At 46.5% G+C, this 26817-nt stretch overlaps 1 protein-coding gene across 2 annotated transcripts in view; it reads right to left on the reverse strand.

The window, feature by feature from the left end:
• Nucleotides 1-8398: 8398 nt before the first annotated feature.
• LOC144107737 (solute carrier family 2, facilitated glucose transporter member 10-like) overlaps nucleotides 8399-26817 on the reverse strand; it is a 66772-nt gene continuing 48353 nt past the window's right edge. For both annotated transcript variants that reach the window (XM_077640889.1, XM_077640888.1), the window contains exons 3-13: nucleotides 24146-24261; nucleotides 21982-22172; nucleotides 20580-20683; nucleotides 19262-19370; nucleotides 17226-17312; nucleotides 16930-17010; nucleotides 15716-15826; nucleotides 13418-14453; nucleotides 12485-12607; nucleotides 11126-11258; nucleotides 8399-10128 (exon numbers count right to left, since the gene is read on the reverse strand). In XM_077640889.1, the coding sequence (XP_077497015.1) occupies nucleotides 10053-10128; nucleotides 11126-11258; nucleotides 12485-12607; nucleotides 13418-14453; nucleotides 15716-15826; nucleotides 16930-17010; nucleotides 17226-17312; nucleotides 19262-19370; nucleotides 20580-20683; nucleotides 21982-22172; nucleotides 24146-24261 (2167 nt within the window). In that variant the 3' untranslated portion in view covers nucleotides 8399-10052. The remainder of the gene's footprint in view (nucleotides 10129-11125; nucleotides 11259-12484; nucleotides 12608-13417; nucleotides 14454-15715; nucleotides 15827-16929; nucleotides 17011-17225; nucleotides 17313-19261; nucleotides 19371-20579; nucleotides 20684-21981; nucleotides 22173-24145; nucleotides 24262-26817) is intronic.

The raw sequence follows: 26817 nt of genomic DNA on the forward strand, positions 1-26817 counted from the left end.
GACGAGATGCAGGAAACGCGGCCTCAGAAAAGAGACATTTGCACACACTACGGGGGACGAGGTTGAATCCAGCGGGACTTATTCTGCTCTTTTCTACAAGTGCGTGCAGCCAACCCTCCAAAGAGAGCAGCAGTTATTTTTATCCCTCACTGAAAATCACTGACATCTCAAGTCGGGATCACAGGCCCCGAAATTCAGGGGAACCCCATTTAGTGTAGACTGCTGCCTTGACGTGCCGCGTGAATACGAGCATTAAAAATTTGCGCCTTAATTTTGAAACGCTATCGGCGTGTAGGAACCTTTCGGCCTCTATATTACTCAGCAACCATTTTTACAAGTGATCTCCTGTGTAGCGTAGGAAGTTCAGACCATCATTACCAACATGCTCGACTGCATCACATCGCATTTCGCAGTTTTCTTAGATTGAAAGTGATAACAGTCCCTTTGAGTGACCCGCCGTTCTGTAATGATTGTCTACATGTGGCACTAGTCGCTGATATTTAGAAACGTGAGACATGGACAATGAATTGCAATATGTAAGGTGTAGCCCCTGCTTCTTTGACAGAGCTTTGGAATACCCTGTAATTGTGGAAAGCAATGCTAGTGGTTTACAAATCGAGACGATACTGATTTGTATAATGTGCATCACAGTACCTGCAAGCGTCAGCCACGCTCTGGTTGCTGCTGAGGCATTGCAGGTTGTTTGCTTTATGATTTATGGTGGTTTAAAGTCCCAATGCGACTCAGGCCATGAGGGACGCCGTAATGAAGGGCTCCAGGGATTTAAACCTTCTGGGGTTCTTTAACGTGCACTTACATCGCACAGTACACGGGCCTCTAAAATTTCGCATCTACCGAAATTCGACTGCCGCGGACGAAGTCGGATCCGTGTCTTTCGGGTAAGCAGGCGAGCGCCATAAACACCGAGCCACCGCGGCGGCCTAAATTGCAGGTTGTGTGGAGCGCGACTGTATACTTTACTCTTTACTTTACATCCGAATTTCGCTTCTCGGTCTTTTGTTTCGCAATTCAGCGTGGTTCGCGGGACTTCCAAGAATTAGCGCCACCCTTGCTTTTATCTGCAGCCGCGCTAAGTCTGAGGCGTAACCAGTGGGTCGCGTAACCGTAGCTCCTTGTGACGCCATCCTCTTTCAGATCGAGGTCGCTTTCAGTATCATGCTTGCAGAATAGAAGTTTTTCTTGCCTCCAGTGCAAAGCACGGAGGGTTGAATTTTTTTCCTTTGTTCCTGCGCTAAATGCAACGTGAAAGAGCGCATCTTCCAGCAGTATGCAACGCCTTTTCAGTCGCTACTGCTACAGGAGTCCTTTGGTTTGGGCTAGTTGGTGCATAGCTTCTTGATGATGTCAGGACAGCGCGAAAAGAACAAGGACAAAACAGGCACAAGAACACAACAGGACAGGCGCCATGTCCTGTTGCGTTCTTGCGCCTCTTTTGTCCTTGCTTTTTCGTGCCGTCCTGACATCATCTCGATACTGCTACAGGTCAAAAGCTCGTCTCAACTCAGGTCCGGTACTCGTCATCAGCTGGATCCGGCGCCCCAGCCCAACGCTTACGGCTCTCGGCTGCTCAGCCCGGGGTCAAGGATCAAATCCCCGTCGCGGGTGCCGCATTTCGATGAAGGCGAAATACAAAAACGTACGAGTGATGTGCATACACAAAGTTTTTGGGCGTCAGCCTTTTTTGCCTTCTAAGAGGCCTATGGGCTTAGTAATCATGAAAATGAGCTCGAAACACCAGTGTGCAGCGTTAATAGTTAACTGCAAACGATTTTGTACCGGTCCTGTCAATCTCGGTCGGCGCCAGCGCTGAAGTGCACTTTGACGTCCCGGTCGACAGCCCAACCTTGATTACTAGACTGCTGGTAACGTCTCTGTCGCCGACAAGCACTGGCTGGTCCTGTGAACAATCAGTTGGCTTGGTAACGACACAACTGGGGCAAGTGCAGCCTCACGTCGACCGATGCGGCCGCTTAGGTATTCAAAATCATATTAAATTACGTTTCACTCAACGCTTGAGTCTGAAACTTGCTAGAACTCGAGTCTGAAAACGGCGCAAAAAACGGGACAGGATAGAAAGAAGCAACACAAACAGCACCGGTGCTGTGTGTGTTGCTTCTATCTTGTCCCGTTTTTCGCGCCGTTTTCAGCCTTGAATCATCAACCAACTGGCGCAACAATCCTCCCTTTTGCTGGAACTTGCTAGACACCTCTTCATGCCTATGAAACAAATCATATCGTTTGTTTACGTTCCAAATGTTTGTGTGTTCCCCCTTGCCGAACCCCAGGTGAGCAAAAATTAATCTCCAGCCATCACTGCGACATCTCATCATAGCCCCTATGTGTATCTGCGGGGCGTTAAATCCACAATCAATACCATTCTATACCATGTCGTCACCACTTAGCAGAGCAATGCTCAGTCTTGAAGGTGACGTGGACCACATCTTTGCGCGGAGCCGCCATTTGCTCAAATACTCGAAATGCCCAACAAGCACGGTGATGGCGTAAGGACATTTTGTTCACCGCAATTGTTATGTATCTTACACACAAGTATGCAGTTGTTCAATTTTCTGTTAAAATCGGCCGGTGCCATATAGTTTGAATTTCCACAGGGGGCCAGGTCTTGTTTCCCGTAAAGTCTTTCGCATGGCATTTCTTCGTTTGCATCTGAAAAGTAAACCATAAAAATATAAATAAATTTAATTGAAAAATTCTTATCACGTTCGCAAGACGTAACTGAGGAGAGTCAATAATATAGGCGAGAGAATAGGGACTGGACGAGATATAGACTAAAGAAGCCAGGAATCGCCACTTTCGTTAGACGTAGCCGAACTCTGAAGGGATCAGGATGGGATACTTTCGAGGAAGGAGACATGAGACGCTGTTTTCCAAGTCCGTTTATTCGACCACATTAGCTGCAAATGAGCAAGCAGCACTGTGGGAACTCCCCGAGCGAAGGGAGTTCCCCTCGACATCGTGACAGCGAGGTTGGCGAAGTGGAGGCGTGACGGTGCGGGGAACATTTATGTACTTAAGTGTCGCAATCTGGATAACAAGACAACAAAAACAGCCTCCAGAGGAACCGTGCGCCCCATTGTATTATTTACTCTTTGCTGAAAGGAACGGTATAAGTATTCATATCCCGGGCTAATAATGCCGATAGATAGTTCTCAGCAATGTGTGCAAGCAGCCAAGAATACGCTTCCAAGAGGTTGCAGCACGCGACAGAGATGCGTATAAAGTTTTCATGGGTAGAGTGGATGAAGGCGGAACTGCATACATATACTTGACCCTTCTGAGAACTTGCCCCTACTAACTATGTCGACGTCATTTTATAGGCACAGGTGTCTTGCAATGGCATCGCTCTACAACGATGGCAAGCCAGCTTAGTTCTCTTCGGGCTTTACCAGAGTGCTTGCTTGCTGATGCTTCATAGATACGAAACATAGCGGAAAATACAGGAGGCAGTCGTTGTACCGGTCGCTCTAGGGGAAAGCTTCCACTCCAACCCATTCTACATTCCCTCTAAGACAAAGCTCTCTCTAACACAAAGCGAGGACAAAGCTAAGACAATGACAAAGATCCCTCTAAGACAAAGCTAGTCTCCTTTAGTAGAAATTCTTATCGCATCCCAACCACATACTCTCTTAATGACATGACAGTTGGGGCAACTTCCACTTACAAGTATCAAGGAGATTACATTCAATCAGACTTTACCTGGAACTATCATATTAACTTGATTCTAGGAGCTGCTAACCGTTCTCTTGGACTTTTAAAACGTAACCTTCGATCCTGAGTTCCCGGGTTCGAACCCGACCGCGGCGGCTGCGTTTTTATGGAAGAAAAACGCTAAGGTGCCCGTGTGCTGTGCGATGTCAGTGCACGTTAAAGATCCCCACGTGATCGAAATTATTAAGGAGCCCTCCACTACGGCACCTCTTTCTTCCTTTCTTCTTTCAGCCCTTCCTTTATCCCTCATCTTATGGCGCGGTTCACGCGTCCAACGATATATAAGACAGGTGCTCAGCCATTTCCTTTCCCCCAAAACTAATTATATATCGACATGCTCCGGCGCACGGGCGCAAACTTGCTTATATCACATTAATTCCACCTATAATTGAGTACGCTTCAGCCATATGGGACCCAGATCAAGCCTACATCAAAAATAACATAGAATCCCTGGAAAACCATGCTGCTCGTTTTATTTTTTCTGACTACTCACGTTTTACTAGCGTCACGGCGTTAAAAGCTCGTGCTGGACCTGACAACCTTTCCCATCGTCGCAAACTGTCTCGCTTAACTCTTTTCCATAAAATTTACCATCATCCGTTGCTTCGCGTCGATTTCTTTCACTCACCCTCAGTAGTGTTTCCAAGCCGTGACCATCCTTTCAAGGTAAAACGCACCACATGTCATACTTCAAGTTTTGCCAAATCATTCATACCCAAAACCGTTATTGATTGGAACCGGCTGCCTTCCACAATCGCAACTGAAACGAATACGACATCACTTCATGATCTTTTAAAAAATCAAAGATGTGTAGTTTTCTTCTAATTCTGTTATGCTCACCGTAATGTGTTTGAGTTTTGTTTTTCGTTTTGTTTATTACGTTGTTTTATTTATTTATTATGTGCACTTTGCGTTTTGTTATTCCGCCACATTTTGATACTTGCTGACTATCAGTTATTGCACTTGTCTTGTTTTTCTTCTGTTCCTCATGTTAGTTGTTCCTTCTTGTATCTTCATGTTCGAATTTTTACCCTCCCCCATGTAATACCCTCGTGAGGAGGGCCTTTAGGGGTATCTTGAAATAAAATTACTGTTAGGACTGCCGGTGTTTGCCGTACCAGTCATGTAAAAGCACGAGCCACTGTTTTTTTTTTCTCCTTAGAACACATTCAAGGCTCTCACATGAGCCATACCCATATCCATTTTAAGCGGTAAGCTTTGCGACCGGAGTACCTCGTGAAGTTCCACTGTATCTTCCAACGTGCTTAGCAGCCACCGCTGAGGATGCATGCATAAAACCGCCACAGTATAGCGTACTGCCATTTCGATGGGCGTTAAGCTCAGTAGACGGAACAAACGCGCTTGGTTAGCTCCGCCCAAGGTCGGCGTCTTTGGTTACCGCTAACTCCTCTTCCTCGTTGGCTTTCCCGACGTAGTTGCACGTGGCAGTTATGGCGCATTGCAGTTACGTAGTAGCGGCGTATATTCCGCATACACTACTATTCTTAGCGCGCCAAAAGGGTATGCAGGAACACGTGCCAGGTAGCTTGGAGCCTTACCTATATGACAGCGTGTCTGGGCGACATTTGGAAATACGGCGCAAAGAACGATTTGATGATGTCACACGCCGCTATTCTCTACGCACTTGATGGAACTGTGCTAAAGTCTACTAGCAGAAGGCGCGTCAGGATGTCAGCAAAAGTAAGCAGGAAAGTAAGCGAACAAACTAGAATCTTTAGCGGATGAACACTAAGAAATAATGCTTAGATAAGGAAAACGGTGAGGACTATTAGTTTACAAGAGTCGGTTCATATTCTGATCAGATGGTAGGTAAGTGATAGTTTTCACATGCCGTGAGTGTCGTGCCTAAATGTCGAGTCCCTACAGTTTCCTCCAACCCCTGAGTTTCCATTCGGAGCTTGTGCTGTGTGTTCTCTGAGTTGCTCCGGTTCCACGGCCGGCAGTTTGTAACCTTACACCCGCAGCGTTGTGGTTTAGTGGCTATGGCGTGCGGCTGCGGAGCCCGAAGTGGCGGGACCTAACCTCGATCGCGGCGCCAGCGTTTCGATGGAACCGATATGCAGAACTGCCTGTGTGCTGCGCGATATAACTGCACGTCGAAGCATACCCCAGATGGTCGAAGTCATTCCGGAGCGCTCCATTTCTGCAATTACCATATAACCGATGGGCAGCTTCGGGAAGCTAGAACCTCACACAACATTACAGATCGTGACTTGACAACAAGCATGCCCTTAGCTGGTGTCCTTGTTCCTCACATCCCTTTCCTCTATTTATCTTTTCCATTTTACCTCTGCTCAACCCTTCACCCCGGTGGAGGATAGCCAACCGGAACACCCGTAAGCTTAACCGGCCTTCATTCTTCTCCCTCCGTGCTTTGGCTAAGTTGCGCTATTGTTATTAGTTACACTGTCTTTGCACCGTGTTTCCAAACATGGCTACCGCTTATCAACTTATGTAGAGCTCGCGGCTATTTGGCGCACGCTGCTGCGTTCCCTTTTGTAGCGCGGCCACTCGCAATGATACCGTGTACAGCAGTCGAAACACCTGACGTTGCACACAAGTTCGCTGCCAGTTCCACGCAAAACAGAGAAACGTAAGGAGATTTCCCTGTTGTAGCTCCCTTTTGCCGGCGCGGTTCCTATGCGATCCGTCGGTGGGGCACTGCGCCAAAGCTTTTTGATCTTACCACTGGTGGAACTCCGAAATTCGAAACTCGAGTATTTTCCTGGCCACTAGTTGGGCAACCACTTTATTTTTGTTGTCTTTGTTCTGAATGTTACACGTCCCTCAATAGTTTTCCAAACTGCCAGATTTGGCCCTATTAGAAAGATATTTTGATACGGGGCTTCTATGGGGAGTTTTGCTACCGATAAAATGAAAGAACTCTGGTTAACGTGGCTCATGTCTGCTCACTGAGAAGACGGTGGTGTCGGCGTGATTATGGCATTGACGTGTTCCTCTGGCGAATGAGGTGCCGATGCACAATCGCCTACACTCCGTTTCGATATTTCTTGGCAGTCAGTGGTAGCTACAGTTGGCACAAGCGAACTGTATAGGAACCGAATTTCTATAAGGTATTGCATGTTACAAGCCTTCGAAACTGGCTTAAATTGCGCCCTCGCCTTTAGGAACAATGATTGCCACTCACGATTTGGCAACAGTGTATGCGATAGCCAAGGCTCTAGCCTTAATAATTTAATAATTCGACCCCTAATTTGCTGACGCCAGATGCATCCCTCACTTCAGCACCAACATTTTGTGGAAAAGATTGCAGCCATCCCATACACAATGGCGGCGTTTGGTCTGAAACTGTATTGCCCGCTCATGGGCTTGGGTTTCCGGAATGTTTGGGCAGCGAGCAACACCGTCAAAAATCCCACGTACGCAGGATTTGCAATGCAGAGCACCTTGGCCAACAGTGAGCAGAACGAACGTAATAGAGAAACAACCTCTGCAGCTATGCGAATGCGTGAAAAAGGTGCATACCATAGAAAGCCGCAGCCACATGCTTGAAAACTGTAATAATTACATTTATTTATTAAATTCTGCATCGCCGTTTCGGGCATTTAAGCGGATATGCACGAGATTAAGTAAAAATAAACAACGATTAAGAACATACAGCTATGTAAGCGACGTCAGAAGTAGCTTGGACAACATGAACAATGGAATTATTGCTACTGTTTGCCACAGCAAGACGTCAGTAAGACCAGCTGTGGCATATAAAACAACAGACAGTTGATCCAATAACATATGATCCCTTCGGTGCACCTGTTGCTGACTAAGATGTGTTATGAAGCTTCTTGCATGTGTTAATAAAGCCGGGCCGGCGACGTGTCGTTCTTGCAAGTGCTGAAATAAGTCACCATTTGATGTTCTCGGAATCTTCGCTCTGTACTTTAGCGCTTTAGCTTTGGTTTCTGAGAGTCATTTTAAACGCAGAGGCCAATTGTCCATCGCGCATTTTCTAGTTTCCTACTTACTCAAAAATACACAAGCCCTTCTCTCGGCAAAATTTGCGGGGTAGTAATTTGGAAGCAAGGGATTATGTTTTGGTAGAAACTAAACCTAACGCGTCGTTGAAACTAAAAGCCAGGACTTTCAAAATTTTCTCCAAAAAGGGACCATCTTTGCGTAGAAGGAGAGTTAGGTCACCACCATGCACGGTTATTGACAAGGGTATGGGAACTTGGGCAAGTCGTTATCGGTGATCCATGACAGGGGGGTTGCGCAAAACCAAGACGGCGGACAAAGAACAGATATATTCGCCGCCATGTTCCGGCTGAAAGATTCCTGGCGACCAAGGCGAACATGACATAAAAAGATCAACAGGCTAATGCGCCACGAAAGATTGTTTTCTTTAACGATGTTTTCTTTCACAGGCACGGTCCTGTTAGTCCCTTCAGTTCACGCTCGTCTTGGTCTTTTGGGAACCTTTCAGTCGGAAGTTAGCGCCTGCGGTGAATGTATCTGTGTTTTGTCCATCGTCTTGGTTTACGCTACCGCCCATGCCATAAATCACTTTAATTATCGCTGTAGGCTTAGTTATTTGACAAACTGTCATTAGCTCGACGCTGAATCCACTCCGTAACATTTTCCTCATCATGCTTCAGAGAGTACACGACACTTCACGTTTGAGCAAACTTTTTATTCAAGTTTTTTTTTCCTAGCTTGCTTGAAACAGCAGTTGTACAGCGACGCTGGTTCACGCCTAACAAGGCTCGGTAATAGCAATTTTTATATCTCTTGTCTTAAACCATTAAGGCCCAACGTTCTATGTATGATACACAGAGCAAAAAATGTGTCTATTTTTAATTTCTGCCCGCATATCTACTTGAACTGCTGGCATACTCCAAGTAACGCTCTTCTCCAACGTGTTTATCAACGTAAAGTCAAAGTATAAGCTGACAGACCTGCGGGATGCCCGCGAAAAGACAGATTCGTGCAAAAACTAGCCCCGAGGCAAAACTGTCTAAAATTTATGTGGTCGTAATGCTTAATTCACAGATGATAGAGCAGTTTGAATTTTGCACTCGAATTCCTGCATGCGTTTGCGTGTTAGCACGCGGTTTTGTGGTTCTCACACACTCAGATATTATAAATATTAGCTCAAGTCAGCTACTATGTCATTAATTAAGGAGCAATTAATGATGACGTCCTGAAAATTCATAACTTTTATCTGAAGTTCTCAATGGACGTGAATTAATGGGTTATAGAAAAACATCCCAACAGCTGCGAGCGTAGATTTAATGCCCATGTTACTGCAATACCTTTTCCAGGGTATAAAACAAAAAAGGAAAACAAAATATGTCGCGCAGGGCAGCACTGCACATTTCATTGAATTCCGCGTCAGCGGCATGGGCAAACTGCCCACAGTTCCGAGGCGAGTTCTCTCCGCTTTAGCAGGTGACAAAATCAGAAGCCTTGCTTGCTTTGTTTGCGCTTATCCCTGCACTTAGGAATCATAATTATATATATTATGGCTCAGAAAAAAACTCCTGCCTCCTTCGTTGTTACCAACTTTCGCTCCGTCACATGCTTCAGTAGAAAGTATGGCGTTTTCAGGCTTAATTCCTTCAAGAACCTCAAGAGTGCAGTCAATTGATATGAGAGGGGTTGATGCTGCAAGCTATGCCAAAAAAGGTCCGGTGCTGCAGGAGCTGCACCTTAATCACGGAGCGGGAAGAAAGCTGCCACGTCGTTCAAACTTGGCCGATAAGCCCGCATAACAGCTATCGTTGAGGCTGTCGTCCGTATGTCATCTTTTGACCGTGCCACTGATTGAGAATGATAACAAGCTCAAAGGGTTTCGCTTCCGGTTCAAACATGCTCCGAGTACCTTGCGAGATATTCGGAACCTTCTCGCCACGAAAGACTACAGTCCTGAGCCACCTGGCAAGCAGAGACCGAAAAGTCGAAAAAAAAGGAGCGGCCGAGATTTTGTTCGGCATGACGGGATGGTGCACTGTAAACTGGAGAAAAAAGGCTTCTCATCCTATACACTGAACTGTGCTTTTAGCATCCCGTGGCCATTGCAAAGCACAGACCAGCGCAGTCTTCTATAAGAATTTCGGTAAGTGCGTGTGCACGCTATACAGTCACGTCACCACGTGCACCACAGAATGCTCAGCGATGTTTGCTGGGCTTTTCACAGGTCCACAGGTTCACGGTGTTCGTGGCTGCCGTCACACAACCCGCGCACACAGGAACGCTATGTTCGTTGCGCCAGTATTTTTTGTCGGTGGGGGATCTTGGAAGCACAGTTCACGAGCCCTACGCACTCTTCTTCAGGCAGCGCCACGAAGCGTGTAGTCCGAAGCACGACACCACCCTGTTGGGAGCAGCGTCCGCCACCGGACCAACCTGCGTTTCAAAATGCAACGGTAAGATAAGAACCCTCTAATCTTTACAGATGATAACCAGAACATGCATGGTGCCTTTCGGCAATTCTCAGACACAAATTTCTTGAACAAGTTGTGCAGAGCTGGCCCTGAACAGAAGGAAAGGCGCAGTAAGCGCAGCCTCTTTATCGGCTGCAGTATATGGGACATAAAATAAGTAAATATTGAGTGCGATAAAAAAATTGGGAGCGGAGCCTCACATCAAAGTGAGTTGTAAATAATACACAGCTTATTCTAGGAAGATCATGATTATTGCGACAAATTTTAATGCATACGCAAATAAACCTTAAAGAAAACCACACAAAATAGTTACCACCATGTAGCCAGAGTATCAGCAACGGCTGCTTTTGGTAGTGAATGTCATTCTGTTTGTCATTATTATTGTTGTTTTGGAGGGCAGCTCTTATGTAGGAGCCCGTTTCTGCGTTTTGCGTCGTAGTCGTCATAGTCGTCGGCGTTGTCAGCGAAACCGTTTGTCCAGTAGCAAAGCAAAACGCCACCTGAAAGGTGGCTGTAACGGGGAGGTACTGGAGGGTGGCTGGCAGTGTAACACGCCACCTGACAGCGGTGGCAGGTGGCGTTTGAAGAGCTGCGCTCAAATTCCGCCTTACCGACTATCGTAATCTTCGGTCAATTCTTCTCTCTTTTAGAGTGACTGTGACGCCACTATACTGTCACTAGTGATGTCACTGCGTTCGGACCACTTAGCGCAGCGCGGTGTTACGCCAACTCCGCGCAACCGTAAAATTTGCCGTCAACAGCTGTCGCTGTAAAATACTTGCTCGCATCGATCGACATGTCTGCACACTAACAACACACTGCGATGCGAGACTTTTCCTCCAACGTAGATGTGGCAACCAACCAGAAACGCAAGTGCGCTCACAAACTTCAAGCTCGAAGAGCTAAGTGCTCTCAGCCTGCTGCTACACGTAAAGTCGTGCGCATTCGCGCCAACGTACCCTTGGTCCAGTTCTTCGCTGATCTCTTCGAGGCTCTTGTGTTTGGTCTCTGGTACGCACAGGAATATGAAGCACAGCGCTAGGACACACACGCCGGAGTACATGAGCAGCGTGTCTCCAATACCCAGGGCATCTGCAAGAAGATGGGACATTCACACGGCTCGGTTTGCACGTGGTTTACACGACGCTGCAGAAAGAAATCAAGGTAATGCATCTCTATGGCTGCAGGAGTGGCGTTACTTTGCCGGGATCAGCACGCTATGGAAACGCATCCGGGGCGGCGGAGAATCATGAGGAAAGATAAGATCGGGAAATCTTCTGGGTTAGGGTTAATTAACGGAGCTCTGAAATCATTTCGATGGCCACAATCTAGTGAAACAAATCTCTAGAGGTGGTCTTTATAGGCATTGGAGTCAAATTTAAAAGGTCCGCGTGGGCCCCATATTTTACAAATAATTTTCAAAAATCGCTGCTCGCAGTAGCTCGCAACCGAATAAGGTGACATCTCACCGCGGATCGCCTACCCCAATGATGTCAGTGGGCAGTCTAGACGAGCAATCTCACGAAGCGCGCTTAGGCGGCTTAGTTGTGATAGGGATAGATGGCGCGCCGAGGGGTGCAGTACTGATCTGTTTTCTTTATTTTTTTCTGCCACGTCGCGGTAAATGAGTTGAGGAGGGTGAGGAGGAGCATCATATTTATTTATTTATTTATTTATTTATTTATTTATTTATTTATTTATTATTTATTTGTTTATTTATTACCGATACCTGCAGCGCCCGGAGGCATTATTGCAGGGGGTAAACACAACGACTTCTGCTCGTTTGGCCGAAAGTACAGAGGATAACAAAAATAGAATACAAATACAACTACAAAAATACAAATACAAAAATACAAAATACAAGTAATAATAGATGAGGAAAAGCATGCACTGAAGGAGAACAACCGCGCTCCAGAAAAATAAAACGCTAATGAAATGAAAAGACACGCGGATACCTTCGGCGCTAATGAAACTAGCTTAAAATCTTTTTCGGTGCAGTGACGAGTGATTAAATTTCAATCGCTAGTGCGCTTTTTTGGCCTCAGTATATACCATTTCATGGTCCCTTTAAGATTTATAGGGTCAAACGGAGATTAATCAAAATCAATAGCAGAGCTCTGCGTTTTTGTTGTTGACCTCAAAAAACATTGTGGTTCAGTTAACGTTTCTATTGACAGCGGTGATGATGACTGTGAATCATGAAGTATCAGAGGCGCAGGCAGTCTATTTCAGTTTTTCTTTTTCCAGACGGCGGCCGACACTAGCTTTCTTTTAACGCGAACTTCGGTGCCCAGCGCCAAAAAATACTCAGTACTTACCGAGAACCGTTAAAAAGCAGGCGGACACAGTCATGTTGGCTGCCCAGTTGGCCGAGGTGGCTACCGATATGGCTCGACCCCTGACAGCGGCCGGGAAGATTTCACTCAGGATCAGCCACGTTGCTGTGCAGAGAGCGAGATGTGAATTGAGTGCTGCCGCCCTTAGAAACAGCAAGCGGATAATGGCATTCACTTAACCAAAGCAACTTCGTTACGCCGAGTCACATTGGTGTGAAAGCGTGAGTTTCCACGAAACTGCGACTAGGAACACAGCAAGCATAAATGCGCTCTAACCAACACAATCGTCTGAAGGCCGAATTATTGACTCCTTATAATAATTCTGCCTTTTAAAATATCTGTCTATTTCAAAGGACTGCAATAACTGCAATAACATTATTTTCCTATCTAGGTTCAATGAATGAAGGCTACTTGAACTTTTTGCACCTATCTACCAACGAGATAGTGAAATGACGCCCAGGATTCCTGGATGTCAATCTTAATTATGAGGCAGCTGTGAAATATAGTAAGGTATTGTTATGAAATCATTGAAAGTAATTAGCTATCAGTTATTCTGAAGTGTAGCACAATCTTTCCTTTAAAGTTTGTTCATTGGTCGCAACGACCATTTAAGACTGCCATAGAAAACCAATGGGGATGTTTTTGACGACAGCAAAAACGTTAACTGCAAAATAAAAAACTCGAGCCTGCCGATGAAAGGTCTGTGATATTTTGACTGTTGTAGTGAAAGCTTAAGATATATAAAAAACTGCGTTCACAACGAACTTCGCGTTGAAAAATGAAAATGACAATTGGTTTTGGGGGAAAGGAAATGGCGTATCTGTCTCACATTTCGGCGGACACCTGAACCGCGCCGTAAGGGAAAGATTTATGGGTATGACACCCTAAAACCCTAAAAGCCCGGAAAATGCTTACTTGTTCCAAAGCTGACTCCATATGCGAATACGTAGCACATGAGGGCCGTCAGTGTGAGCGCTCTCTGGACCGCCGATCCCTGCGGTACACCTGAGCACTGAGACTCTGCTGCGGCAGAGCTTGCCAAAGTACGACTGCGACCAGACTTCGCTTTAGCCTCCGAGCGATCCGCGCCATCAGGACCATCGTATGATGACGTCGATGTCTTCATATCTGCTGTGTCACTCGCTCGCGCTCCTTCTGACTTTACCGCTGCGCTTACGCCCTCTCGCGTGATAGAAGCTTTTCCCAGCACGTCGCTGGACGGGTGGACGTCGCCTAGTGAGTAAGATGCAATTGTTGGCGCCGTCCTGGCTCCGATGGGCTGAGCCAGCAACTCGATGGAAAGCTTTCCAGGACTTCCATCTTCATCCGCGTATTGTTGCCTAAGCACTGATGGCTTGCTTTCCCGGGCCCCATCATCTTCTCGCGGAATCTCAGACTCGGATTCACCTGTGCTGTCCTGTGCACTTGTACGTGTCTGGCCTGAGCGTAGCAAATGGTCCATAGTCCCAGAAGGTGGAGAAGTGGCCGCTATACGAGGAAGCTCTGCTCCATAGCCAATGGTGTAGCCAACGCTTGCTGGTTCCGATTTCCTTGAGACCTCCCGACTTGACGTTGCTGGAGGTCTTGCCGGCAGACTCGGCAATGTGTCTAGCGCAGACGAGTCGAAGGACGAACCTTCTGGTACGTATTCTCGACGGTATCGCCGGCTCAAGGATGGAGTGGACAAGTGGAGGGAGTGTATGGGTTCTTGCGTCGCTGCTGTGACGTCACTTGCGGGTGACGCGTACGAATACGGAGACATGGAAGAATTGAAGATGCTGCCCCTGTCCCGACAACGCAGAGCAATGACGTGACCAGAACCGCCGTAGGAGAACTTGGCGAGGATTCCTAGGGCGAAGATGCTGACCGCCATTAGGAGCACTCCGGAGCATAGGCACACTCGGCGGCCCAAGCGGTCCAGAAACAGCAGGGCGAACAGTGCTGCGGCGACCTGCAAAATGGAAGCGACGTCTGAATACTCTAAAGGACACACTAGCCTCCCGTAGAACAAATAAGCCACTGAATGCTTACTTTTTTAGTGGACTGCTGTCGAAACGAATAACGCATTAGAGAGGACAAACTGCCGTTTAACTTGGGCACGGTTTTCGTGCAGACCTGGCTATTCTAACGGGTCAAAGTGAAATGAAATGAACCAGGACAATTAAGAAATGCTTGAACTGTACAGAAGACTGAAAATCAGAGCCGTGAAATGGAGCTTGACAAACAGTACTGCAGCTAAGTGGATAAGTGGCGGTTGTCAAAACGCTCCAAAGGAGTGCAATTTCATTATTTGTTGTGGAACTATTCTTTCACAACACTTACCGAGCGTTGCTGCTAGGCTACAAATTATTTATTTACTTACGTTAACATCAAACACAATTGGTTCAAATATTTAAAATACATTAAATTCGCTAAATAATTAAGGTCGTTCGGTTCACATTGTAGATTCTGTGGTTGAATGCAGGGCTCTGTTGCTAAGCCAAAGCTATAACAGCTTTAGCTGTATAATATAATCAGTGCCGAGTCCGGCCCTAATTACAAAACTGATAGCAAACTAGGTTAGCAAACAAGGATATAGAATTACAAAATGGTTAATTAGTAAACGACGAGAGTCAGGCTTCGCATGAAAACAGTCTCCTAATCAGTTAATCAGGACAAGAAAGAAAATGATATGATTTGGTGGAGGCTAAAAGGAGAAAATTATGGAGGGAATAGCATTACGGGGAGTGGTACTACATGTAGGGGAATCAAGAGCGGAAGGCCAGATCAGTTGAGTATTTCTGCTCGAGAAAATACTGCATTCGTATAACGTGTGAGAGGAAAAAACGTTGTCGACAGCACTGCCGTGCACAGTACAGAATCGCAAACGCTATGCGAGGTCTTATTGCCTGGCGGCTGGTCTGAATTCCTGTCTTCATCAACACACGACGCAGAACATGATGGCCGAAGAAATATAAAGGCCGCATCGTCTAAAGCGCTAAACACACACACACACACAAAACGAAAATTTGTATAACCATAACAGCAACAACCATTATTGTTCGGTTAGCACCGATGAAAGGACTGCACTTCTAAGGATCTTCAAGTAATCTTTGTTTTGGTCAAGCACTTTCCCAAAGAAAGGCAGGTCGGATTCATTCTAGGTCGCCTAACTGTCAGCCGTCGCCAACGCGCTCACTGAAAAGATACTCTTATGACGTCAGTGGCACATACCTTGACGACGCCTAAACCCACAGAAGCGAGGGTTGCAGCGATGTTGGTGCAGAAGCCCAGATGCTTGAGCAACGTTGGCGCATAGTAGATCACATTCGTCTGCCCAGTGCACTGGAAGCAAATGCGTTGAAAACGATTTCGATTATCTCAGCTGGGTCCTAACGCCATTTGAAATCTGTGCTTAGGAACTAGCCACACCTGTTAGCCTTAAGCATGCATTCGGATTTAAACAAGGCTAAATTAAGGTATATCGGTTTTTTTACTGCAACATGGCATCAATTCAACCTTGTTGGTGTTGGTCAAACATAATCAAATAAGCAGCAAAAAAGGAACACAAGAAGACGAAGTTCACAAAAAAGTTTTTTTACGTCATGATAGACTGTGTATGACACGGTTAGGCTCTTTGTGCGTGCATAACTGAGTACGTTAAGTTAGCTTTATGTGGTCAAAACGTGGTGTGTAGGAAGGGGTGATGCAGAAGGCAAGCTCTCCGAGGAGACCCCGGCAATCATGGATCTCTTGAAGCTCTTCAATGTCGAGCAAGGCATGTGAAAAAAAACAGGATGTCCGAGGTTCAAACCTGAATATCAAATATAAAGAAGAATAAGAAAATGCGAGGCCAGAGACGGTCCGAGGTGAGTTTTCGTTACCAGAGATACCCCCTGTGATGCTAAAGTGATACGGATGCAGTCTCCCTTCTTAGTTCTTAAGCAGAAACCTGCTTGCCAAAAATACCGGGTCGTAGGGCGCTAACAGCGCGCGCAAAGTTTAGAAAGGCCGGCAATCCTTTGTTCGTTCTAAGGCACGGTGGTGAGCATATTAAGCAAAAATACGTTTTTCACAGCGACAGAACGCGATCAGAGCTTGACAAGGCAAGGCCCCCCTTTGAGTAATGACTTGTGCACAGCTACAGACATGCACATAACTGTAGTCGTGTGATCTCACCATAAAAACCCAGGGGACAGAGTAGTAGTTGATATTATCACACAGCTTTGTCTCAGTAGAGATTTGTATCATGTCACAAATAAAAAAAATATTACCATTACCAGAATGAATCAATTTGACCCAAAGAGTTTTAACTTGGATGAAACAAATGTGTTCTGAAATTTTCCGCAAACAAAATACCGCCTAGTCATCATCATATCCAAACACTAGTATTGAACCTCTCTCCCCGCTATCATAAGATTGCTTTTCTTTACGCGAGCTTAACGTACCTGCTGCAGGATTACCAAGCCAACGCCAATAATCATTCTCCCTCTCATTCCAGGCGCGAATAGGTCCCGGTAGCGATAGTTCTGGAAAAAAAGATACAGGCAAAAAAGGCCACAGTTGCGTTCAAGAGCGCACAGGTGAAATGATTGGAATGGTTAGAAACACTTTGTACGCTGGTATCAAGTGCTTCTGACTGCGCAGTAAAGTGTGAAAACAAATGATCCTACAACGTGGCATTCGGCAGTTCTGTCCTAACGGCGAAAGCGTTCAAGAAAATGAGTCATTTATGAAAACTGACCTGCTCTTCCAACAGCGACTTCTGCATGCGGTTCAGTTCCTGGGACGCCGCGATTTCGCCATGGATAACGTTGAGAACCTTCTGGGCCTGCAAGAGAGATGGTGAAAGTTTAATGTAAAGAAGAGTGGAGCTGCTGCACACTGAGGAAAGGCAAGGAGGAATGAGAGAAAAAGGGGAAAGAGAAGGTAGTATAGTCTCCAAGATGCACGACCAGCGACCTAATCTGATATCTCTGTCGTTAGCCAGCGTCTCGAGACCACACTTTGGAGGCACAAGTGCGATTCATGCTCTGTAATGTGTAGTAGTGAAATGAAATAAGAATTAAGATATGATGCATCTAGGCACCTTGACTGCTTTTCGCATGTTTTGTAGACTCTTGTATGCTACAGTACTTGACAGGTTTCCTTCGGAAGCTATTCTTGAAACTTCGATCGCCACGCGTCCTGACCCAAAGCGGCATCACCCGTTCTTTGCCTCAGGTGCGGCGGGCTTTACCCTTGAGTCATCGGCGAAAATAGCTGATGCATTCGGCAGGGACGTTTGAACGTTTGCACTAGCAGTCGTGACGTCAGTGTGACCTTTGTGTGATGCTCAATCTGCCGAAAAATGGGGTTAAGAACACAGGTTCCGTTCGTCACTAACTTGTACCACGTGTAGAAGACTGAGAAAACAATTTTTGAAACAGAAATCGGTACAAATGCTTCAAAGTCCGCCGTAAAGATTATTTTGCTGTTTCTCTGCCTATATTTTCGCTGCGTACTTACTAAGTGTGTTCGCTTCCGGAGTTTTGCAAAATCCAGTCTGCGAAGCATTAAATGCACTAAACCGCTAAATAGAGACTGAAACACCACTTCTGGTCTTTTTTTAGATTCTTAAAGGCAGAATAAATCAAATTCACTTTTGTAGTACGTTGTAACAAAGCTCTGCCGGTCCCTCTTTGGCCATCATTTTAGCTCCACTGGATTCATTTGTTTGCCATCTTGAGATACAGCATCAGCACTACCTGATTTTAGTACACCGCCTCTCCCATTGAGCCCTATATATCCACCTCTGTTCTGCGCAAATCTGGCCCGTAAGCCCTACAAGGAATTCCTGAAGGACTCAGGACTGCGTTCAAGGTTATAACCTTTCAGTGTGTGCCCTGTGGATGGATGGATATAAACAACTTTAATTACCCTGAATTCCCTATTAGAAATGACCTACGGACACATGGAAATGTGATCTCCCTGTCCTTTCTCTCTTTCTATCTTTCCCTCTGTTCCCCTTCCCACGTCATCATCCTCATCAGCCTCACTGCCCCCACTGCAGGGCAAAGGCATCTCCCATGTCTCTCCTATTAACCCTCTTCTTTGCCAGCTGCGCGCACCCTATGCCTGCGAACTTCTTAATCTCATCCGCCCACCTAACCTTCTGCCACCGCCTGCTACGCTTGCCTTCTCTTGAAATCCACTCCGTTACCCTTAAGGACCAGCTGTTATCTTGCCTTCGCATTACATGCCCTGCCCAAGCCCATTTCTTCCTCTTGATTTCGACTAGGATGGCATTAACCCGCGTTTGTTCCCTCACCCACTCTGTCCGCTTCCGGTCTCTTAACGTTACACGTAACATTTTTTCTTTCCATGGCTCGCTGCGTTGTCCTTAACTTAAGCTGAACCCTTTTCGTTAGCCTCCACGTTTTTGCCCCGTAGGTGAGTACCGGTAAGATGCAGCTGCTGTACACTTTTCTTTCGAGGGATATTGATAAACTGTCATTCATGAACTGAGTGAGCCTGCCGTATGCGCTCCAGCCCATTCTTATTCTTCTAGTTATTTTCCTCTCATGATCCGGATCAGCGGCCACTACCTGCCTTAAGTAGATGTATTCATTTGCCACTTCCAGCGTAGTGGGCGTCGCCTTGTTAACCTCCTCGCCTTTCCGTTCATTTCTCTCTCTCTCTCTGCATTAAAACCGCAAGCTTCAAGCGAGGCGTGATCCGGAAACCCCTACACAGCACACGCTTAGAATCGAGAGCAGCGACCCCTGGAGTGTAGCTTACCTCCTGGTGCCGTCCCTTCAGTACGAGGAAGTGCGGGCTCTGCGGCAGGAACAGCGTACCCAGCAGCTGCAGCAGGGCCGGACACGTAGCAGCGGCGAACATGAGCTGCCTTGGGGAGAGACCGGGTCGCTACAGCACTCGCACTGGCGGGGCGGACTTTCACAGTGCGCGTCGGCCACAGGCAGCGACGCACATTTCACGTTGTACGCACGCCTTACCTTGTACACAACTCGCGCGCAAATACTGGCATATGGGCTTGTCATTTACAGTAATATAACAGTTGAAGTTACGAAAGCCCGCATTAAAATCCGGCAGTGCACCTTGGCAAGTTCCTAGAAGTTAACGGATAGGGCCCCTTCAGACGCCTGTGATATTAGCTACCAGAGGTGTGTTACTATCTTTCTTTTCCTTATCCTAAAGAGACAACCTGAGAGTTCGTTTCACTGCTGAAAGTTTCGTAGCATTCAGCTAATCTTAAAAGCAGTCACGAAGACGAATTTTGTTTCACAAGTTTTATGTGGAGTTTTGCAGCTGATGGGGTCAAAATTGTCAGCATTGGCTGTTGTTTCTCAATCGTCCGGTCTAACGCCCCACCTATGCGTCTTACTACAATTTTCTTACTAGCCACTGAATCATCACCCTGTTAAATTCATTGTGAGGAGCAAGCGCTGGTAGCTATTTTTTATTGTCGGAGAAAATGTCGGAACAAAGTAAGGAATTTCTTGAAAGCGGTCATAACGATGCGTAAGCCGAATCCTCGCAGTTGCTGATGAGAAAGCATATACATTGAATATTCAGCTTTACACTTCATTCCCAAACACACTCGTTTTCCGATCTCCAACACTGAATAAAGAATCCTGTGCCGAGTGCTAAGTAGCCCTTCTTCAATAGCCCTTTGCGTACAAATGTAAGTCTACCAGTGCCCACACGCATTACGAAAATAGCCAGCGATGTATGCCCAAGGTGGAAGTTATAATGCATGACAGTGAGAACAACTGTGGCGGCGATTAGCCTGTTTTCAATCAGTGTATTAAACAATCGGTCAGTTAATCAATCGCATAGACATTAGATCAGAAGGACATACTGCTCATGCTGTTCAAACCATTTCATGCCAGCGTCAGCTTTTGACTACGACAGACGCTACCACTTACTTTAAAATCTCAACTGAAAACCGGGCCCAGCTGTAACCTTTCTTGTGGCACCGATAAAAGAGAATAAACCCTTTGCAAGCGGCTGTGTAGTTGTGAATGTCTGAACGAGACAAGAAGAGAGCAGAGTCGTGATTACCTGCCAGCTATAGTACAATATTTGTACTAACCAGCCATTGTCGTAGGAGATGAAGGCGTAGTTGACCGTGTACGCCAGCAGAAAACCCACAGTGATGCCCACTTCGTTGAGAGACATGAGCAGACCGCGGTGGGCCTGCGGCCAAGAGAACACCAGAACATGTTTTTCCGGGCAGAATGAGTGCTCTTTAACCTTCATAACCTCTCGTACACGGTGCTTTAACAGGCTTGAAAATCTAGACCAGCGTACATATTATAGGTATGTATGTGGCAAGAAGTGGGAGCCGAAAGACATAAGCCTTGCACTACTTAGAAGACCATAATATTAGAATTCGGCAGGAATAGTGAGACTTTGCCCTCAGGTTCGTCAGTTAGCCTCGCCAGCAAGCGTAATGAGCGATTATTGCGCCACTGTATGCTTAATATCTGCACCACAGAAGGGATGGCGGTGAGAATGGCATGCGTGAAAAGACATAATGGGCAAGTGAGGTGCCATCTTTGTCAAAAGTAACTAAGCAACAGGGATTGGTTCATAGCAGTGTAGGGAAGCGCTTGTGGCCACCCTTTAGCTCTAAATCTGTGCAGGGTAAGGGGAACCATTGTCATCTTTCGAGACCTTTCTGGTTCTTACCGGCGCCGCAAGGGCTTCCTTATCTGGCTGAGGAGCAAAGAAAACCCCGTCGCCTGGCAGCTTTTGGTTAAGACGGTACGTGCCATTAACAACAAAGATCACGTGTCCTAGTCAAAAACAACTCATTATTGAGATTCCTGCTTGTAACCAGAATTCTTCAAACTTCCTTCATCGCTGGCAAGCTGATTTGAACTTACAAACGTTATTTCCCGTCGGCCTATGTTTGGAAGGCATGTAACGAATACATTTCGCTTCTCTTACACTTTTTGCTGTTAATAAAAAAAATGACATTTTCATCTGTAATTATGCGTCTTCAAATTTGGCTCGCCACCTGTTCCTCCTCACGTGCCACCAGAAGCTCCTTCTAGCTGCAGAACTTTGACCCTCTTTTACGCAGCCGTCCTCATGTATAAGTTCGAAGTATATGAATGAGAACGTCTGATTTTGACAGAACAAAGATTTCTTTCCAGGCATGAGCGACTTTATCGTTTCTTTCTAAGTAGTTTTATTCTAGATCTATCGTCGTTTTCCTGTCTTCTCAAGTTCCATGAAGAAGTGAAGATAAATTCAGTTTTTAGTGAAAACTATATTTATCCTACCTGTGCATATCTTAAAAAAAGTTCTTGTTCGACATTCCAGGCATCTCCAAAATACCAACCATTTTTATGCAAAGCTGGGGGGCTTAGACTCCACATAAAGTCTACTGTTGCTCCGTGCCTTATGTGCGTTATTAAGCGTTTCTTTTGGAGCAGCATAAAGCTAAAGAAAGCAGCGATATCTTGCACTGGGTGAAAGCGGCTTACGGGTGGCGATATCTCGGCGATGTAGGTGCACTGGGCGGTGGTGGAGAGTGAGACGGCTGCGCCAGTGATGAAGCGCCCCGTCACCAGTATGGCGAGCCCTGTGCTCAGGCTCTGCAGCGCTGAGCCGGTCAGGAAGAGTGTGCTGGCCAGGAGGAGCGCCCTCTTGCGCCCCAGGTGGTCGACCAGGACGCCTTGCATGGAGCGTAGAGGGTAGTTATAGTCGAGTGATGGTACGAGTGACGTGAAACAAGGTAGTAAAGCCAAAATTTCTGGTTTCCTTTTCCTTTCGAAAAGCAAGGTCCTAAACTCGTTTTCTTGCTGGGAGTTTGCAAATATGTAAATTAGTTGCTCACGAATATCATTAATACATTAATTTAATATTTAGTACAACGTCAGGGTGAGCCGACATCCCAGAGGGTTGTGCTCGTACACCAAAATCAATATGTTCAGAAATGAAAACGCGGATGCATCGCTAGGAATTGCGGTTAATTCCGTAAATTATGGACTGGAGTTACCCGCATTCCGCAATATATGGAGCTGATATTTATTTTTTTGGATTACGATTAAATTATTTCGCGTAACTTCAAAGCGGATATTTGATTTTAAAAAACCAATATGTCATTGTTTTAGTTTTCTGCAGCGCAGAGTAAAAATCAGGATACGTTCACGGTTTAAAAAGATGCTTCTTTAGACGACTGCCTCAAAGATGAAGGCCTCAGGGGGTTGAAAACTTGTCTACACTCAATTGAACACTACATTTTGCTATAAAGGTACAATTCCTTACGTCCTGTGCTGTAGATCTTAAGTATCTGAAGAAACGTATACCTGTTTTCATTATGTCCAGCTAATTCACCGCTTTACTGCTCCGGTAACCCTGATCCTGGTCTTCAAACTGTTGGCCCTCGAGTGATTCGGCTAATATAGCAGTTTAATTGTTTTATTCTCTCACTAAGACACCTTCGTCGTTTCATAACAGTTGGCACTGTTTCCGCCGACTTCCATTCAGCTTTGCTCATTCATAAAATTAAATTGCTGTAGCAAACTCATACTGTCTTCGTCTAACAGAATGTCGCTCTCACTCGCTCTTTTGTGAAGAAAGTTTCAGTGCCTATGTTGCGAGCTTTTTTATAGAGGTTGGTTACTTGTTCGTAACCAGTCTTCCAGTGGATACCGGGACACTCTGGCATTGTTGGAAACGACTCTGCAGCTCGAACAGCTCACGGCAGTGCCAACATTGTCCAGATACCGTTGACAAGAGCCGACGCAGCAAGACATCTGCGAATGCTTGGCCGAAGAGAGCTTTTAGCGTCATGGTCCTCTACTAGCAACTACACATGCCGTCTGCACCGCCTTGACCCCTACCTCCAACTTAGTCCTCCGTCCGGCCTCTCCCGCTGCGATGCTACGCTTTTGTGTCGCCTGTGGCTGGGAGTGGCGTTCACAAATGCCTACTCCCACTTAATCGCAATGGCAGACTCATCTGCGTGTGAGATGTGTGGGTGCGACGAGACTATAGAACGCCTTCTTTGTAACTGCCCTCGGTTTCAGCGTGAGCGTGCACTCCTGGCTGCAACACTCCGCAGTTTAGATCCTCGGCCCCTTACTGAAGCCAAGATTCTGGGTCCTTGGAGTAAGCCTTCATCGCAGAGGACAGCTTTGAAGGCACTTTTCAAGTTCTTGAAGGACTCAGGACTGAGTGAGATTGTGAACTATCAGTGTGTGCCTTGTGTACCCTTCAAGTAATGGACAACGGACATGTGGAAAAGTGATCATCTCCCTTTGTTCTCTCCCCTCTCTTTCTCTCCCTCCGTTCCCCTTCCCACGTGTAGGGTAGCATACCGGGCGCTGTCTAGTTAACCACCCTGCCTTTCTGTCTTTCTTTCTTTCTCTCTACTCACTGAACTTCGATCACTAAGGAGAGAATATTCAATGATGAGATAACTTTCTCAAAGAAACTGACATTCAGGCATTCTGTCTTAATTCACTTTTCACAAAATTGAACTCCGTGCTTTAATTCTAGATTAGAGAGCTGTCACCGCTCAACACTATCCGAATTTGCAAACTCCGCCCCACGAGCTTCGCGGTCACTACCATCAAAGCTGCCCCATGAAACTGTCCGCCAGGGCAATTATAAAACGGCCGATTAGTCACGGCGTGCGCTCACCTCCGAAGAAGGATGCGACGAAAGCGCTCAGGAACAGGCTCCCCACCACCAGCTGCTGGACGACGCAGGACAGATCGAAGGTCTCCCTCAGCTGCAGCAGCGCCCCGGATATTATCCAGAAATTAAAGATGACAACGCCCTAGATACGCAGTGTATCAAGGCAAGAGGGAGGGAAGAACATTTAAAATAATTAATAATTGGTTTTTTGAGGAAAGGCAATGGCACAGTATCTGTCTCATATAGCGTTGGACACCAGAACCGCGCCGTAAGGGAAGAGATAAAGGAGGGAGCGAAAGAAGAAAGGAAGGAAAAAAATGAGCTAATAATTGGTTTTGGGGGGAAAAGAAATGGCGCAGTATCTGTCTCATATATCGTTGGGCACCTGAACCGCGCCGTAAGGGAAGGGATACAGGAGGGAGTGAAAGAAGAGAGGAAGGAAGAGGTGCCGTAGTGGAGGGCTCAGGAATAATTTCGACCACCTGGCGATCTTTAACGCGCACTGACATCGTACAGCACACGGGCGCCTTAGCGTTTTGCCTCCGTAAAAACGCAGCCGCCGCATTCGGGTTTGAACCCGTGGACTCCGGATCAGTAGCCGAGCGCCCTAACCACTGAGCCACCGCGGCGGTAAAAAAAAAAGAGCTCTCGTCTCTGTTTTCCGAGCTCGTGCACATTGAATCAACATGTTCAATTGATTAAATAAACTAAATGAACTGATTTCAGCATACACTGCATGAAAAATGAAAACAAGGCGCCGATTATTGGATAACTTCTGGTATTGTAATGGGTAAGGTAACGATAAGGCGAGAGAAACTCGGTGGTTCCGCACCCATCGGTGTGTTTGTGTGCGTGCGTGCATTGTAAGCAAAAATGGTAAGTGCAGATGAGAAAAGAATACCATGCAGAAAAATAATAATAATAATAATAATAATTGGTTTTTGGGGAAAGGAAATGGCGCAGTATCTGTCTCATATATCGTTGGACACCTGAACCGCGTCGTAAGGGAAGGGATAAAGGAGGGAGTGAAAGAAGAAAGGAAGAGAAAGGTGCCGTAGTGGAGGGCTCCGGAATAATTTCGACCACCTGGGGATCTTTAACGTGCACTGACATCGCACAGCACACGGGCGCCTTAGCGTTTTTCCTCCATAAAAACGCCGCCGCCGCGGTCGGGTTCGAACCCGGGAACTCCGGATCAGTAGCCGAGCGCCCTAACCACTGAGCCACCGCGGCGGGGGCGCGCGGAAAAATGCAGAAGTGCCTTTAAGGGATGGGCCGAATAACCAAGGAATTCGTGCTCGAAGAAGAGTGATGGGTACTGTCCGGTTGTAGTAACAAACAGATTATGATGACCCTGAATAAATCGTGAAATACAAGGTTAATAATAAAAATCCAGATACTACAAACATTTCCTGCACGCACAGTGGGTCTGTGAGCCCTTTGACTTTTACACCATCTGTCTGAATTCTCATATACGAGCGTTTACAAGAATTACGGTGTTTCTTTCCTTTCCTCGCTTAGGAGGCGAGCGGGGGATTCAGTCAGTGGAGTGTGGATGTAAGCCCCGGTCTGACTCCAAAGCATTGCGGACGCAAGTGTTACAAAAGAACCAAGCGGTTACGAAGGCGTGCAAGGGAGGTGTCGGGAGGGGGTCTTAAGGATAAACTTTTTAGTTTCAAAGAGAATATTTTCCGTTAAATTTCTACAGAGCCGAAGAAACGCGGGTACAAAAGAAAGTACTGTTGCATCACATTTTCTTAGTCCAAGAATTTTTATTGTCAGGGCGTCAGGTGGAAGTAAATGTCAACTGTTCCCCTACTTAAAAAGCGCATAACCACACAGATCATTATTTTAAAATATCACCGCGGAGAAGCGGGAGATGAACGACGCCAGGTGACATCACCGGTGCGAAGAGGAAAGGTAAGGTTGTGAATGGAAAGGGTGGGCGTATGCGACACTGGCCACATACGCACGAAGGCACACAAGCTCGGCTAAAGTGTATAGCGGCCCCAGGAGGCGCAACCTCCGGAAAGAATCATCCCGGAATAGCGGGGCAACTGATCGTCCATGCAAAACCTTCGGGACACGAATAATTGCGCGCTACTTGAGAATAAGAGGCTGTTTGTGCCTCGGCAATACTTGTTATAACGTGCAAACGGAATAATGCTTGTTAGATAACCTCTCTTCTTCCTAGTGCACGACTCTACGTACTTGTATATGCTGCGCTAAAGCGGGCCAGCACGTGCGTAACCAATTTTATACCCCCCCCCCCCCCCCCCACACACACACCAGGATGAAAAACAGCAAGAAAAACACGAGGAAGATTAATGCTTCCGTACGCAGTCATGTCATCTGAACCGGAGAGATCACGCAGGAAGAACACGGATTGTAAACATCTTCGACAGCAATCTGTATACCATGGGAAGGTAAGGGGCGTAAGGGGGAGGCTGCAACCGTAAGCGTGGCATCCTTCGAAAACCTGCTCGGTTCCTTGTGCTCTGGCATCGGAGCTATTAACGTGTTACGACGATCGCTCTTGCGAGGCCGCGTGAACGCGCCCGTAACCCAAGGCGACCCCGCAGACCTGTTTTGTCGTTGCGTAGGCAACCCGTGATTAGGGCGGTCGCACGCATTGAACGTCGCCACTACGATTTAAATTGGTCCCGGGATCACGA

Source organism: Amblyomma americanum, chromosome 10 (genome assembly GCF_052857255.1).
Source record: "Amblyomma americanum isolate KBUSLIRL-KWMA chromosome 10, ASM5285725v1, whole genome shotgun sequence".
In the NCBI taxonomy this organism is placed as follows: Eukaryota; Metazoa; Arthropoda; class Arachnida; order Ixodida; family Ixodidae; genus Amblyomma; species Amblyomma americanum.